This window comes from Dysidea avara, chromosome 3 (assembly GCF_963678975.1).
Source record: "Dysidea avara chromosome 3, odDysAvar1.4, whole genome shotgun sequence".
Taxonomy (NCBI): domain Eukaryota; kingdom Metazoa; phylum Porifera; class Demospongiae; order Dictyoceratida; family Dysideidae; genus Dysidea; species Dysidea avara.
In genome coordinates, this window is record NC_089274.1 from 45,486,384 (window position 1) to 45,502,481 (window position 16,098).

Here is a 16,098-nt window from a genome sequence, read left to right on the forward strand (position 1 = left end):
CATGAGACCTAGACAGTTCTCCTGTGGGTTACTAGCCCTGCACAAGGCTCAAGTGCCTGAGTGGTGCACAGGCATCCCAGTGTTGGTTTGCTGGGCGACAGTAGCTGTGTTTCAAATGGCTGCCATAGGCTTTGCTTTGCTTTGTGTGTCTGTGGATGCTTGTGTTTTCTTAAGTGGGTGCCACCCTTGAATAGTTCCTTTGGTTAGGAGAGTTACTATTGCCGTACCATTTGAATAGGAGTAGCAAATAAATGTCCTAAAAATTTCAAATTGTGCATTATGACACAGCTTGCAAAATAAACATTTGGTTTCATTGGTACTCATTTTCAGTGGAGACATTTTCATAAAACCTTTACTAAGGTCGCTTGTAAACATTGTCAGGTTTATAGTTTCCATCAGTTTTCAGTCACACTTACTTTCCTTCCAACCATCAGTTCCTTTCAGTCCTACTGATCTAATATTACATTAATAAACTACTACCAGGTAGTGTTCTCCTGTTGGCTCAGGGACTGCAAGTTTCTTGAAGCCACAAATTATAAAGAAAGGAGTTATGTGCCAATGAATTGTCTATGTGTAGGGTAATTACTTTGTCACACTATATGTCTGGTGATAGTTTATTTGTTATTGTTCAAGGCGTTGCCATGGTTATATTGAAATATGATGCTTGTGATGTGTGTGTGTGGCTGGACCATTGACTTCCTTTAATTTGATTATTGTTGTTTGTGTTAGCAACCTTGGGCATTTGTTGCTATAGCTTGTGGTGTATTTGATTGTGGGTTTAATTTTCAGATTAATGAGATAGCCATGGTAGCCAGTGGTACTTTGTTGTTGTCTCTGGTCTCAGTTGTAAGGCATCATAGCCTCCTCTCATTGCCGCCTTTCCAGCGACTTCTGCACAAGGCTGTTATTGGTGAATTGCAACAACTCCCTATCAAGGTATTTATTGTGTGTGTGTGTGTTGTGTAGTGTGTGTGCATTTGTGAGGATGTTTGTGTGTGTGTGCGTGCGTGCATGCATGCATGTGTCATGTGTGTAGTGCATGTGTACATGTGTGTAGTGCATGTGTACATGTGTGTAGTGCATGTGTACATGTGTGTAGTGCATGTGTATATGTGTGTAGTGCATGTGTACATGTGTGTAGTGCATGTGTACATGTGTGTAGTGCATGTGTATGAGGTACTGCTTATATAGTAGTGATGCCACAATATGAAAATTTTAATATCACAATAATCACAATATCATGGGACTTATATCATGATAGTCACGATAGATTAAATGAATTGAATATGTTAGTGTTTTCACAGGACAAGGTTTAATTATTCAATCAATTTTTAACAACGGTTTGACAAATGTTTTTACGCATCGTCACATGTTGCCATAGAAATATCCTTATTTTTTGCAAATATTAAGTAACTTCTCACTAAATAATTTGTGTTTTTTATATCACAATATAGTTGTTTCTCTATCACGATTATCATGAAATGTTTCTATCACGATGATTATCGCGATATATGATCTATCGTGGCATCACTATTATATACTATATCAATTTACCTATGTGCGTTAATCAATCAGGTCTACCTATTGGTGTTAAAGATGTTGTCACATCTGTTACTTCTTCCATGGCCCAACAAGGCAGATGCTGATCAGGTATTCCCCCCACGCTCATACCATCATTTCATACATGTACTGTACATTCAGCACTGGGAGCAGCGAAGTACAGAACACAACAAGCTAGTTAATGCTGTGTGCAAAAACTACACAAAAACAACTCAACAGGTGAACTTTTTCACTAGCAAAGAACTACAAATCAAAGGTACATTGGTATATCCTGTTAGGGTATTATGTACCTGTGTCTCTACTTTAGCCACGCCATTGATTAGTGAAGCACTGCTAGCTTTAGAGGATCTTGTTTCATCAGTGGTGCATGAGCGTGCCAAATCCAAAGCAATAATGTACAAATCCATTAGTGGAATCATTGATGTCACAATAAGCCTGTTCAGTATATACCTCAATAAGTTGGGTACGTGTTGTATGCAGGGTTTTTGATAAGTATTTCGACTCTGAGCCAAACTGGCCCAACCCAGACATCTACTGCTCCACCAGTAGTATACCACTGGACCAATCAGCTTATGTTTGATGTGTATTAGTCACAAAGCTGAACTAGTGCTGAGAAAATTGGAACAGAGGCAGAGGCCATGAGTTGTGTGGGTCATTTTGTGTTCACACTGGGCCAATGGAGTGCCATATTGCTTAATCAAATACCCTGGTTGTATGCGTGCATGAATGTGCATATGTGTTGCATGTATGTGTGCACTTGTAGCAATGAGCTTGTAATGGTGCATGAATTTCACCAAATGTCATCTTATCCACCTAGTGCATGCTCTCAGGTAATTAACACTTCTCCAGTTGTACATGTTGTTATTGCACATGTAACACATACACTCTATACTGAGAAGTCCCTACATGAACTATCACCTCGTCATGTAAAGTATACAGTGTATGATCATTAGTGATATGGTGTACCTGCTTCATGCAGAGGTGGATACGTGACCTGTATGGTGTTGCAGTGTTGGCTTACTGCCGTCAGTATGATCTGTTTTGTTGTTTCAGATGTCCTACATGTACTAATGAAGTTCTTCCTAACACTTTTTAATGCTTTACAAAGTCAAATTGGTGCTGCACTTGTTGAGAGGACTACACAGACTTTTATGACACTATTAACAAAGTATGTGTGAATGTGTGTTCTTCAGATTTACAGGTGTTCTTTTAGAGAGAGACTTGAGGAAGCTGTTTTATCATCGGGAAGTATAGGTGCACAGGTTGTTGAAAAGTGAGTCTGTATTTGTTCCGTGAAGAAATAACCACATCTTCCCTTTGTAGCTTTCTTAAAATTCTTATCTTACTTGTGAAGGATTTTTCCACAATTTACAAGTCATTTTTACCCAGCATCTTATCGTTTGCCTTGAGACAGATGTACCCGATCTTAGCACCAGTAAGTGCTTCTTGTACTGTTATAATCTGTGAGAATCTCTGCAAGCATGTTCAGCCACTTTTTATTAGGGCTAAAGCAATCATGGTTTTTTAGTATTCAAGTACTCTCTAGAGTTAATGATCGAGTACTCACGAATACTAGCTATTTGTAATCATACCCATTTGACATGTTTGTACCAACCTTAAACAGTGTACAGCTTTTCAAGTAACAACAATGATACACACACTGTATTAAAGTACTGATGTTAGTGTCCCTGACAAAAAATGCCAATCAAACTCTACTGCCTTCATTGTGTCACTAACACATCATGTGAGCTGGGTCATGTGATCTTAACGAGTACTCGAGTACCAATTTTACTATCTGAGTACCAAAATCCTTAACGAGTACTCACCAGTATTAGTATTTGTTTCAGCCCTACTTTTTATTGTCAGCACAATGATGTGTTGCAGTGTTTTTGTGGAACCTGTGTATAATGGACCAAGGTGTAGCGTAGAGGTTTTGCTCTTACAGAAGTAACAAAATTTATGGAACCAGACTAGGGCTCTGGGGAGTTAACAAGACAAGAGCTTCCATTGTAATTTGTATGTACATTGTATTATAATTATGTATCGTTTATGCTGGGCAAAGATTTACCGTGTGGAGTTTCTTTTTCCATAACAAAAATCTTGTTTTTTGTCACCATGCTTGTTCTAATAGAGAGATGTCCCAGACATAAAGGGAGTGTTCTTTGAACTTCTCTATGAGGTGATGCTCAATAATTGGAGGTGTGTACATGTGTTTATCACATGCTATGATAAATTGTTTCTGTTTTTCCTGTGGCAGATTTTTCTTTCCTGCTAACATCCTATCTCACATGGACGAATTAGATGAGCCAATTGAAAATGAGAACGAGTTTACAGCCATCATGATGGTACATACTACACACAGTACAATAAGTTACCATGGTAACACGACTATGTTGACCTACAGGCATTTGGACAATCGTTTCTACAATCAGACCTCACCATATTTAAGAAGAACATTGAATATATGGAGTCACTCAACACCAAGCATAAATTGTATTCTAAGGTATGTAAGTCATGAAACGTGTACATGAGGTCCATCTCTCAAAAAATGCTAAAAAGTCACTGTACATGGTTGACCTTGCCTTCATATGGCATGAATTTCTCTACGTTTGATATTCTATCAATAGCTTGTGCCACTTACAGTTATACCTAGTGTACTGTTTATTGCTAATGTATTTCTGTACACAGCCTCAGTTCAAGTCAGTAATGTTGTACCAGTTTCTCCACTTGTTGCTGCAAGTATTAATACAACAGAGTCATGGTTTACTACAGGAAGAGATCTGTTGTTGCATGTACAACATGGCCGCCATTGACTTCAACATGTTTCACACCAGTTTTATGGTTGACTTCTTGCAGCGATGTGAGGGCATCAGCGAAGAACAGAGGGTTGAGATTGCCACCAATTATAAACCAGATGAGGTGAACTATAAGTTGTTTTTTTCTGCTATTGTCAAGATATTGCCTGCTATATTGGGTCCCTAGTGTGATAATAAAATGTATTGTGTGTGGCGTGGGAATGTATTGAGCAGCTCATGATCTCAAATACAAGTTTAATTGTGGAATTGATACTAGTGAGATCCTTATACCACATGGCGAACTCTTGATAGTAGTACATGCTATAAGCCTCTTACAGCCCTAACAAACCTTAATTTTGGTATGCAATAAATTTTCGTCAGTAGCAGTGTGGCCACTGTGTTTGGTTGTATAATCATGGCAGATCTGTGCATGCCAGGTGGCCTTATAAATGGGATACTCCCTAGCCAAGTTTGTTTGATTTGACCAGTATAAAAAGTGAGCATGGTAGTCAATGCCTTTAAGATTTCACTGCAGCATGTAACATTTGGGCATTGTTGACAAATTTAGCAAACAATTTATCAACATTTGGTAACTTGACGATTAGTAGGAGTTATATTCCCAGCATGTTTAGACAGTTCTATGAAGTAGTCATCTTTGGTTACTTTGACACGATATTACATGGCCAAGTTAACTGTATTCATGTGTTCTTTGTTACGCAGGATTTGCCAACTTTTGTGTCCAATGTACGTCAGTTCTCCAATGACTTGCGCTACTTTATGATTTGTAACAACAGCTCTAGAATGGGCACTGTCAAACTCAGCTGATATATCACTTGTATTTTGTAATTATAATTAATGCAATTGAATGATCAATTTGTACAAAATTAATATTGAATCATGTTAAATCATAAAATAAATCTAATATACAATTATGTGTATTGGCAAAGAAGCTAAGCTAATACAAAACCAGAATAGAGAGCTAAGTCAGGGAGCATTGTTACTGTTGTGAGTTTCTTTGTCTGCGGGTCATAGCACTCTACCCACAGGCCCTCCTCATTGGTAATGAAACTATAGAGTAATCCTTTGCTGCCAACTGCTCTTGTTTTGGTGCCATTGTTTTGTAGTGTCACCATCCTCTTCCATTTCTGTTCCTCTTCATTAAATGCCATCAACACGTTAACGTCTACAGAGGGTCTAGATTCATCCTTTGGGCCTCCGATGATATAGAACCCATTATAGATCATTGCTCCATCAGGATTATGTACAGGTAAATTACAACACCTTGTAATCAAGCTCCATTGTTGTAGTTCAATGTCAAAGCACTCTACTGACATGTTCTGGAATCCACCTATGACATAGAGTTTGTTCTTGTGTGCACTGGCCCCAGGATAACATCTTGGCTCAATCATTTGGGGACAGCTTTGCCATGTATTTTGATCAACATTGTAGCGTTCCACTACTCTGAGATGAGAAGAATTTCTACCTCCTAGAGCATAGATAAATCCGTTGTATACAGCCAGTGATAGAGACGATCGACACGACGGCATTGGAGCTATGTTGGACCAACTGTTTGTTGTAGTATCATATCGTTCCCCAGAGCTCACTCTTTCCACACCATTGTAACCACCAATAGCATAAATGTAAGGCCCAGCCACACAGACACCGACTCCACTTCGGGGACAACTCATGGGTGCCACTACGTCCCATTGTCCTTTCTGTAAATCAAATCTTTGTACTCTGCTTGATCTGGAACCATCTCTTTGCTGAATCCCACCCAAGACGTATATAGCCCTTCTCCCTTTACGGGCCTGCGTCATCCCCATGCCTTTTAGTTTATTAGAATCCAATGGTAACAACTTGTATGCCATTGCATCTGCTATTAATTGGGTGCAGTTATGGCGACCGACAAACAAAGAGTTTCCATGTAATTTAGTAACCAGTGTTTCATTACTGAGCAGTGGTAGTCGAATACTTGACAATACCTCGTGCATCAAATCACTACGACTTTCTAGGTCGTGGTTCAACCAGGACAAGGCAGCGTCAAGTATGATATCCTCTGATTCTGCCTCTAACTCATCGTTTGACAAGAGCCATTTTAACTTGTCCAATTCTAGTCCAAAAAATTCTTCCTCTTCAGTGACCAAGCTGAAATTGTCCACTATGTGGCGGGTGGCCTTTTCACAAAGTTTGACAAAGCCATGAACTTCTGAAAAACGTTGAATGCCTAGACAGTTGGCTGGAGTAATGTGCTTAGTCATAAAGTCGCAACAAATTTCGCACACACTATCCATTTGAAACAGGGAGGCGGCTTCAAACAAGCATTGTACCGTGTCCACAGAGATCAAAAGATTTCCACTATAACAATACTCCACCAATTGGGTTACTGCAGAAGGAGACACTCCGTCTATCTTAACACACCTTTTCCCTGTCTCAGTAAAGGGCCCGGTGAACATGATTTTGAAATACGGACTAATACCCGCGAGTATGTTCCGATGTGCCTGGATCTTTGTTCCTGAGATCTCCAAAGTGACATCGCACAATTCTTCACTGAGTCGCATTTCATTCAGTCCACTTAGCAACCTAGGTGAGAAGGAATGCTCTGCGTAGTGTTGCTTATCTTTATCGCCCATTATTTTTCACACAACAAAACAATCACGTGCCATTTAAACTAAAACCCATAATGTATTATTTTACAATACAATTTACATTATAAAAATTTTGGCGAGGGTGAATGCATTACGTGTTGTTCGTGTGTGTCCCTATACATCGCAGTAGTCAGTATCTAGTTCAGAAATTCTGGTAACCAACTCGGAGAAGGTCGGTCTTTTCATTGAGTTTAATTGCCTGTATCGAGGAGTGTCATTTGTATTGTAAAGTCTACACACTGATCACACTTACCAGCACTCCTGGACAATTTTATTTATAAGTGGCAAACTGTCAGGTAGTTCTGGTATTGTGGCTTCACATTTTGTGTCCCCTGAGTAGAGTAACTGGAGGTGGTACAGTCATGTTAATACATGTGGTGATGTGTGTGTATGATTTACCTCATTGTACGCTGTCTCTAGTTTATCACGTGGTTTGTGTCCAGTGCCCCACATTTGATATAACACTGTGCCGTAGCTCCAAACATCGCTAGCCTTTGAAAATCTGCCATCTTCAGCTACCTGTGTGTTGTTATCATAGCATGAATAAAGTGTAGAACAGACCAAATAGCACAAGTTGAGTACACATAATTTTCCCACTAGGGACCCACACAGGAAGGCTTATCACATTGAAACTCTGTTGAATGCAGAAAAGCAATCCCAGACCAGTTGATCTTACATTCTAGGCAAGTGTCTAAGGAGCCACACAGCCTGGGATTCAGAATCCTACCTGCAGCATTCATCCTATACACAAACAACATAACTTCTTGTGTACAGGTCACAAGGCTATGTGCCCTGCATACTTAGAAACCTGATTAGGTACATATTTGTATTTTTACAGTGTTACAATCTTTTATGGTGTACCTCCGTCTAAGAAAACAATTGGATGACAAACATTAAAGCTAACAAATTACCAATGTATCTTTTCCTAAATGTAAGGTTTACCATGTTACAGTCACTGGGGGTCTTCTAAATTTCTCAGTTGTGTATCCTCACATTAAGGTTTCAATAGACGTCTGCTGTTATCACATCTACCAGATCACCCCACCTTTTCACTAAGGTGGTACCTAAATTTAAATGTTGTTACTTAGACCCAACCAACCCACCCTTCAGCCAATTTGTGAACAAATTGAAAGTTATCATCTTAATTTTATGCTTCAACAAAACTGAAGGGAAGCACCAACATCACACGAACTACTTGTGCTAGTGGCAACTTGTGGCTCAAGTGTAACTTAATAACCAAACATCATTAAAAGTGTTACCACAAGTCAGGAAACTAATAATAATGGTGCAATACCTAAGAAAAACAAATAGGAAAGGTGAACTAAAGTGAAACCAATGTGTGATTTGATCAGTAGGCCACCCAGATTTAGGTCAGTGGTCACACTTGGTGATGAAACCTCTGAACTGATATGCTGCAAGCATGTACCACACAACCATTTACAGTAGAACCCTCTCCTAAAATGCATAGTGAAGTTTGGATACCTTGACAACCAGGACACTTGTCTATGTTGTATTAGTGTAGACAGGAGCCCATAACCACCACAAGGCATCTTGTGGTGGTTGTGGGCTCCTAATGTGAATAATCGAGATACCTCTCTACACTGGTCTTATTTGTATTAGTATACATACGTATGTTTGGACTGCTGCCCCAAAGTTTCCAGAATAAAGAGGTTTGCTGTGCATATGCTTATTAAATTATCCTTTGCTCACCTCTGGTGGTGGCAGCTGCATTTTTGCACTACTGGGCAAGTATGACATCATATCTCGTGGACAAACAGAACATATCACACTTAACCCTGTAATCTGTGTGGAGAAGGGTAGTATGGTACACATTGTATGGCAATGTTAGTCTATAGTGTCACCTTGCATTGTTTTTGTGTAGTGATGATTACTTGTCTTGCTTCTAAATTTCCATGTGCGAACTCTTTGTTATGAACATAGTTCATTCCTGTTGCTATTTGTTTACTGAAAAGCTTTAATAATTCCTGTAGTTGCACTGGCATTGACTGACTTTTTCTGGTTCTAGAAGTATATGTTAATCGTTAGTATGCGAGTAATTGGTACTTACATTTCAGCCTGTTCTTCTAAAAATTCTTCCAAGTTGCCATGGGTACCTAGCTCCACTACAACCATTCTCTACAAGGTGAAGATAAGTTTGAGCATATCACTAATTTCTGATAGCTTGTACTCACTAGATTTTCATTTTCTACAATCCCGTAAAACTGTACGATACTTGGATGATGTAACTGTGTCAGGACGGCAACTTCTTGCATAAATCTTATTGCTTCTGTTTTGCGTGCATCCTTCTGTAGTTCTCTCACAGCTACTTCTCGTTTTCCTTCTTCATCCGTTTCTAACACAGCTTTGTGTACGACTGTGTTATTGCAAGTCCTTATTTGAGCAAGGAACCTGTAAAGTTAACAATTTGATACTGTGACAAGAGAAATGATTGGTGGTAATTAGATTACTTACTTTATGTTCTCCTTAGGAAGTATTGTAATATTTGTGTTATTTATCCATTCATTGATAGCTTTTGACATGGTTTGATCAGATTTTTTGCAGGTTTCTGTAGGCTAAAGTGAAGTTACTTAGCAAATCGAGCTGGTAAATATTTTATACCTGTCGTCTGACTACTGAATCTTCCTGATTCAAGTTTTCCTTCTTCAGTGATCCAATTCTGTTAATCTTTTCATACGTGTCTCCTAGAAAACTGCTCATTACAATGTAATCATCTTCTTTCCAGTCGTCCACTTTATCTTGAAGACCTTTGCCACTTATAATGTGCTCAATTATTTTGTCCTAGAATAATAAGAAATTTAGAAGTGTATGTTTATTATTAATTACTATCCTGCTATGTAGGAAGGCTGAAAGCCTTGTAGTAGGAAAACAGAAACTAAACTCAAGCAAAGGTAAATGGTTGTGCCAGACAACTTGGATAAATATGCATACGTATGTACGTACCCCTAAGAACCTGCTGTGCGTGTATAAACTGTTGTTTATTGATTACCATCCCACTTAGGGTGTATTAGTTTACCTCAGAGTAATAGTTTAGTGGCTGGTGCTTTGGAGTATCAGTGCAAGACACTATGGAAGAGAGATAATGACTACATTTTCAGGTCTAATGGAAATGCTCTTACGTTTTAGATTGAGCCCTGCTGGACCGTGTATTAGATGATCAGATATGCTTTGTTGGCGTCTCTTTCTTACACATACAATTACTATCATTGTTATGATCACTAGCAGAAATATGGTAACCACTCCACTTATGGATGCTGCTATAATTGCTGCCACATTACTCTTGGAACCCTTTGATGTGCTGGCATCAGAAGTATTATTTACCAGTCTATCTGATGTCCCACTTGTCTCAGTGGGTATTTGGTCATCAATTGGATCACTTATTTGAAGACGTTGACAATCCTCAGTGTAAAAGTTTGACCAATGGTGACACAGGACATAGTTATTGTTTCCCATATTGGTGATGGATTCTGTATGGGTGTAACACAACACTAGATCATGTTCTAACTGAATCATAAACACACAGTCTTAAATGTGACAGTATTCGCTATGTAATGTACGAAGTAAACATATCTACCAGAGTACAATTATAGAACTGGGGATAGAAACGTACCATATTCAACTTGTATTTGTGGGAGTTGCTTCATTTTAATGATTTGGTTGCTACACGTAGTATCAAAAGTACAGAGCTGTTCACCAGATGATACTGAAGTATAAAGGACAACATCACTTCCCATGTCAGTAGATTCAAACAGAAGCGTGCTGTTGTCTGTGTTAATGTAAAATCCAACAATGTCCCCAACTGAAAAACGAATTTGACTAGATTCTGGTACGTTGTATGTAAGTATCTGAGGTTCTCCTGTGCTTTCATTGGTCAGAATTTCATTTGATCCCAGGAGCTGATACATCCCATTACTGTGATAACGCCATACTTGTAGTTTGTAGGACTTGACTGAAGGGTCAAAATATGTCTGGGAAAATCCCATTTTCCATGACTTAATTTTTCCACTGCAGTTAAACCGCATTCCTGGTACTAATGCCTGAATCTCCCCTGCTACATAATGGTCTGTGGTTTTCAGTAATTGACTTGGTTGTGCACTAATACAACTGAGTTCTATTTATTTCATAACAGACTTTAATTCAATCTTTAACTACTTACTTACATACCTTGTGAGTTTATTCCAATTATGGAGCACACAAAGATCCATATCGTGTACGGCAACACTATTCTCATCTTGGTAGCCTGTTTAAAATAACAACTTCAAGCACGACTGCTGCTTATATAGGCAAACCATTCAAGTTCGTGTGGCATTAAGTGTCCAGTCTGGGGGAGTAGGTATGCTATCATATATTTAAGAAACTCTTTTAATGCTGGTTTAAAATTCACACATGTGAGTGATATCGATTACAAGGTTGTGTAGTGAGTATGCATTAAAGAAACAAAGGGTTACAAAAAATGTTAGTTATGTGTAATATAATTAATGTTATAGTCACTAAAAAGAAGTTTGGTTTGTGTTGCTACAGCATATTGTAGTTTTAATTGTAATGTGATATGTTGGTGGAGGTACTGGTCAGAAGACGTGGTTTTATGTCATCATGCTTCATAATAGCTTTCACTAGCACTTGTTACTGATTCTTCAATCTCAGTGTAGAAATTCTCTGCACACGCTTGGATATGGTCTCTCCAATCTGTTGATATTGAGTGTCCATTAAAATCTGTTTGGCTTGTTTCAGATATTATTTCGCTTCTGTGTTTAGCAGTGACGTCCATCAAATTAACAAACGTTGGTCTTCTCTTTGGATTAGGATGCCTGCAAGAAACGAAAACAAGTGAACCCACATAGGTGCACATGATGACAGATTCACACATGGACAGACTTACATGTATTACTCATTGTGGTACAATATATAAATGTGTGTGTGTGCATGCTTAAGAATTCAGTACAACACTTGCATTTGTGCAAATAGTAATTAGTGTCTCCTACAGTTTGTAATTTACTTACCAACAGTTGAGCATGATTTGGTAAACAATACAAGGACACATTTCTGGGGGAGCCATTCTGTACCCTGATAGGATTTTATCCAACACCTACACACACACAGGACACTAATATGTACACTATTGAATTACACTTCAATGATATGTAGAAGCTATCCACTCCCATAAATGTACATATGATATAAACACACTCTAATTGGTTTAAAAAAAAAACCATATACTGTTAATGTTGACTGTAAGGGTACCTCTTCATTGTAGATGTCTTCATAAGGATGCTTGCCCATACTCCATATCTCAAACAATACTACACCATAACTCCACACATCACTAGCTGTGGAGTATTTTCTCATAGACAAGGCCTACATTATACAGGTAGTGATCATTAAAATAACTTTGAAGCAGTCATACCTCTGGAGCTGTCCATTTAACTGGTATTTTGCCACAAGACATTATGTAATAGTTTGTATCTGCGACATCTCTAGCCATTCCGAAATCTGAAATCTAACCAAGTTAAAAAATTGAATACAATGCTTTTAATATGTTCATCGACTAAACTTACTTTACAAATGTCATTTTCACTGACAAGGATGTTCCTTGCTGCCAGGTCTCTGTGTACAAATCTTTTTTCACTGAGGTAGCTCATACCAGCTGCTATTTGGTAACTAAAGTCTGTAAACAACGCCTTTAGTTCCATGTACTGTGTCTCTTCTTGAGGTGTGGTTGGTGGCCTGGGTAAGTGTGTATATTTGTATGTAAATAGTGTGCTATTTGTTGCCCCATCAGGAACCATAATGCGATAATGTGTGATGTCTGCTTACCGGTAGGTGAGACGGCTTAGGTAACTTTTAAGGTCTCCTTTTCTCATCAGTTCTGATACAATCATAATCTACAGAATTAATTGTATTGTTTGTAGCTCATGACTGGCAGTGATAATGTCCATTACAATTGTGTTAAACAATGTGGCAACTTACTGGGTTTCCTTGTGTCACTATTCCAAAAAGGGTAAGAACATTTGGATGCTGAAACTGGCCCATGATGGTGGCTTCTTGTAGTAGCTTAACTTCTGTGTCTCTGTCATAACCTTCACTTGGTACTTTAATAGCAACTTCTGTAATTGTTTGTCCATTTTGCCATTTTCCTTTGTACACTCTGCCAAACTGGCCAGACCCTATTTCTTCTGAAATTCTAATGAACAGAATGTAAAGTTTTCTTCAACAAGACTGCTATTTCTGCTTACTCTATTGTTCCTCCAACAATGTCTAAATATAGTCGTCTCTTCAGTTGGTAATACAGCTCATTTCTTTCAGAGGCTGGTTCCCAGTAAAGAGATGTATACGGATGCTGCTCTGCTTCATTAGTAGGAGACGAACTCTGCATTTGTGATTGCAAGCATGTACTCAATATAACTGGATGTGTACTTACAGCTGCTATGTCATCAGTACTAGTTTGTATACTAGCTGTGTCTGGTAGTCTGAGTGTAGTTGAACTATCACAACTACCACCTGTATGTGTTGAAGGGTGTCAAATGATTTAACTGTTTTGTAGTTAGTTAATGGCTTACTTCTTTCCCTTGGATTACGACGTGTAGCATTTACTTCTTTACGTCTTCTGTAAAATCTTAGCATTAAAAATGTAGCCAGCACCACTACGAAGAGAGCTAGAATGATGACACTGCCTACTAAACTGTATATAATTCCTTCTGATAAAGAATTTGAGGTGGATGACTGTTGAGCTGGATCTCGCACAACACTACTAGGTAACAACTTTGTACTGGTAGTGATCGTATTGGCAGTAGTTGTTACTGTTGGTGAAATGACACTGGTGACCACTGTATTTGCAGTTGTTGCTGTAGTATTTGTTGTAGTAATTTCTTGTGATGTAGCGAATATCAATGTAGGCATGACATCCTGCCTTGGGCACAAACTTTCTGGCCACTGGGTGCAGAGTGGATCGTTACTAAATGATGAATTCTGAGTGGTGTTGGATGACACTTTTCCTAGAAACAATTTATGTATGAGCTATGTGCCTACAAGCATATTACATTACTTACCTAGAATTGCTTGTAGCTGGGGTACTCGGTTTTCTTGGATTAAAACATTATCACACACTTCAAATGTACATGTTGGCAAATCTGAGTTGACAATGTATAATTCTGTAGCAAGTGGATTATCAGTGATAGCTGTCTGAATTCTGTAGTTTGGATTTTGTGGATAAAAGGCACCAACAATGTCTCCAGGTTCCACCTTAATTTGTTCTTCTTCTGGAACAGTGTGATTTAATAAGAAAACTCCCGTAGTGTTCTGAATAAGTGGTAAAGCATTAGATCCTACCAAAATAAATGTTTGGTCCCCTGTTGGACGCCATACTTGCAGCTCAATTAATTGTGGGTTAACTTGATTTTCTATTCTGACCACAGCCGTCCATCGGGTTACCACCCCATCACAAGTGAACATGAGACCTGGTACAATTATTTGAACATTTCTGCCACCTGTGACACCAACTGACCGAAGTTCTTCCACAAAGCCAGAAGTACAAACATCACTGTCACCACCTATATTAGTTTTAATCATGTTCCATGACATAATTGTACATTATTAGTTTATATTTATAGAAGCCCCAAACATGTATATATTCCATATGCAGGTACGTGTTTATAAGAGACTGTATAGTGTGTATGTATGTATTCTATTGGCTCCACATAATGTGCTGTAACAGCTACAGTAGGGATCAGTGTTTTGGGTTGTGTCATATGGTGTAAGTATTGTTGTCAAGTATTGGTGATGTTTACAGATGTTGGTAATTAATTCTATCAACTGTGCATCCATTATGTCATAAACTATAGATAAGCACAATAATATTACATTTCAGCATTTTATGCTCTGGTGTAATAGTACAATAAAACATATATAACGTGAGTTATTGCTGCATATTATGCCATACTTATTATAATTTTGTGTATTGGCTGCAGATTGTTACTAGGAATTATAATACAAGAACAATCCTGAATGAAAATCACATGTATATATACTCTTTATAGGGTGTATGTATGTACTGGTGTAACGATAGCCGCACACATTTCATACACTGGCTTGTTACTGTGGAGAAATGTGCTACTATATACAATGTAGTTATATATGTATACATCTTTAATATACAACATTTCTATGAACATATATGGTAGCCTTGTATTAGTACTTACTGGTGGTTGAGCAGTAGCTTACAAGATAAATGATCACCAAGTTCAGCAAACACAATTTAGTTTCACTCATATCTTTAGACACTATCATCAACAAATGCTAGCTAAAACTGTGATGAAATGCAGTGAGCTAAGACATTTATACTACTCAGTGAGAATAGAACATGTATGTTTTGTTTGGTCTACACTGGACAATATTGATCATTCACCCACATGACTTCCTTAAAGGAATCCTTATAATAATCCCACAGACCTTATGGTTACTATGAACTACATTCACATTGAACTGATACATACCTCATACAAGTTTAACCCATCAGTGTAAAAGGAAATTTGACCCTCTAAAGATATCTTAATTGCAAAAATTATAACAATATATGGTATGTCAAAGTTTTGTAATACTTTTATCTGTACAGAGTCTTGTTTGTCCAGTGTCTGCTCTTCACTCCTTCATTCTCAGTCATCACCAATCATTTGTATATAACAAAAATAATTTATTTTTTAAAACTGTACATTTCAATACGAACATACTAGAAACAAAGCATTAATCAACCATACAATGTACACTGTTTAGTTTTATACATTTTAATGTGCATTTAGTGTTGTTCATTTAAAATGTGCGTAGAATTACAAAAACTAAAAATGGCTCTGCTACTTATGAAACTTTGCTTTTATACAGTTGCTGTAAGTTTACAAAGAGATTGTAGCCACTTTCCAAGGGAGCACCCAACTTCAGGGCATCTTCTCCAGCAGTCTGTTTATTCTCTTCTGACAATCCCAACAAGTATTTTCCATTAGTAGTGAGCGCCTTTGCAATCTGTCCAAACTGTGGCCTGAACTTTGGATTAGGATGCCTGTAAATATTAACTTGTAACTGAGTTATATGTA

General features: G+C 38.1%; 5 protein-coding genes across 9 annotated transcripts in view; 1 reads left to right on the forward strand and 4 right to left on the reverse strand.

Moving 5' to 3' along the window:
• LOC136251268 (exportin-6-like) overlaps positions 1-5,284 on the forward strand; it is a 9,245-nt gene extending 3,961 nt beyond the window's left edge. The window contains exons 14-25 of the mRNA XM_066043696.1: positions 790-936; positions 1,576-1,650; positions 1,702-1,816; positions 1,868-2,023; positions 2,614-2,728; positions 2,774-2,833; positions 2,884-2,995; positions 3,692-3,759; positions 3,818-3,905; positions 3,965-4,063; positions 4,249-4,479; positions 5,076-5,284. Coding sequence (XP_065899768.1) covers positions 790-936; positions 1,576-1,650; positions 1,702-1,816; positions 1,868-2,023; positions 2,614-2,728; positions 2,774-2,833; positions 2,884-2,995; positions 3,692-3,759; positions 3,818-3,905; positions 3,965-4,063; positions 4,249-4,479; positions 5,076-5,180 — 1,371 coding nt within the window. The 3' untranslated portion in view covers positions 5,181-5,284. The remainder of the gene's footprint in view (positions 1-789; positions 937-1,575; positions 1,651-1,701; positions 1,817-1,867; positions 2,024-2,613; positions 2,729-2,773; positions 2,834-2,883; positions 2,996-3,691; positions 3,760-3,817; positions 3,906-3,964; positions 4,064-4,248; positions 4,480-5,075) is intronic.
• Positions 5,187-7,086, reverse strand: LOC136251286 (kelch-like protein diablo). Its single transcript, XM_066043728.1, has one exon. The coding sequence runs from the start codon at positions 6,983-6,985 to the stop codon at positions 5,306-5,308; it is 1,680 nt and encodes a 559-aa protein (XP_065899800.1). The 5' UTR covers positions 6,986-7,086; the 3' UTR covers positions 5,187-5,305.
• LOC136251281 (uncharacterized) lies at positions 7,015-11,275 on the reverse strand. Its single transcript, XM_066043717.1, has 13 exons — positions 11,183-11,275; positions 10,629-11,129; positions 10,138-10,485; positions 10,035-10,084; positions 9,620-9,799; positions 9,473-9,573; positions 9,193-9,409; positions 9,069-9,136; positions 8,863-9,022; positions 8,711-8,803; positions 7,400-7,519; positions 7,254-7,345; positions 7,015-7,199 (listed from the first exon to the last, which is right to left on the reverse strand). The coding sequence occupies exons 1-13, from the start codon at positions 11,247-11,249 to the stop codon at positions 7,115-7,117; spliced, it is 2,082 nt and encodes a 693-aa protein (XP_065899789.1). The 5' UTR covers positions 11,250-11,275; the 3' UTR covers positions 7,015-7,114.
• A 78-nt stretch (positions 11,276-11,353) lies between these two features.
• Positions 11,354-15,347, reverse strand: LOC136251279 (ephrin type-B receptor 3-like). Of its 2 annotated transcripts, XM_066043714.1 has the most exons (13): positions 15,214-15,347; positions 14,520-14,565; positions 14,065-14,472; positions 13,576-14,010; positions 13,437-13,516; positions 13,252-13,385; positions 12,986-13,199; positions 12,833-12,900; positions 12,574-12,742; positions 12,423-12,515; positions 12,260-12,373; positions 12,019-12,104; positions 11,354-11,826 (listed from the first exon to the last, which is right to left on the reverse strand). In XM_066043714.1, exons 2-13 carry the CDS (start codon positions 14,551-14,553, stop codon positions 11,610-11,612), a joined length of 2,052 nt encoding a protein of 683 aa, XP_065899786.1. In that variant the 5' UTR covers positions 14,554-14,565; positions 15,214-15,347; the 3' UTR covers positions 11,354-11,609. The 2 variants fall into 2 exon arrangements, with proteins under 2 accessions (XP_065899786.1, XP_065899785.1); XM_066043713.1 differs by having other exon boundaries at positions 14,065-14,565; positions 15,214-15,322.
• A 318-nt stretch (positions 15,348-15,665) lies between these two features.
• Positions 15,666-16,098, reverse strand: part of LOC136251264 (sushi, von Willebrand factor type A, EGF and pentraxin domain-containing protein 1-like) — a 65,672-nt gene continuing 65,239 nt past the window's right edge. For 2 of the 4 annotated variants that reach the window (XM_066043691.1, XM_066043690.1), the window contains one exon: positions 15,667-16,064. In XM_066043691.1, the coding sequence (XP_065899763.1) occupies positions 15,866-16,064 (199 nt within the window). In that variant the 3' untranslated portion in view covers positions 15,667-15,865. Of the gene's footprint in view, positions 16,065-16,098 lie in introns of all 4 variants that reach the window. The other 2 variants (XM_066043689.1, XM_066043692.1) reach the window with 2 other exon arrangements.

Excerpts from the sequence above, each read along its gene's own strand:
- LOC136251279 (XM_066043713.1), bottom strand. The coding sequence starts at position 15,301 with ATGATAGTGTCTAAAGATATGAGTGAAACTAAATTGTGTTTGCTGAAC. Across the intron at positions 12,901-12,985 it reads TAGTGACACAAGGAAACCCA|ATTATGATTGTATCAGAACT; the intron begins GTAAGTTGCCAC and ends TTAATTCTGTAG. Across the intron at positions 12,374-12,422 it reads TTAAATGGACAGCTCCAGAG|GCCTTGTCTATGAGAAAATA; the intron begins GTATGACTGCTT and ends TGTATAATGTAG.
- LOC136251286 (XM_066043728.1), bottom strand. The coding sequence starts at position 6,985 with ATGGGCGATAAAGATAAGCAACACTACGCAGAGCATTCCTTCTCACCT.
- LOC136251281 (XM_066043717.1), bottom strand. The coding sequence starts at position 11,249 with ATGAGAATAGTGTTGCCGTACACGATATGGATCTTTGTGTGCTCCATA. Across the intron at positions 9,574-9,619 it reads ATTCAGTAGTCAGACGACAG|CCTACAGAAACCTGCAAAAA; the intron begins GTATAAAATATT and ends ACTTCACTTTAG. Across the intron at positions 7,200-7,253 it reads AAAATTGTCCAGGAGTGCTG|GCAATTAAACTCAATGAAAA; the intron begins GTAAGTGTGATC and ends TCCTCGATACAG.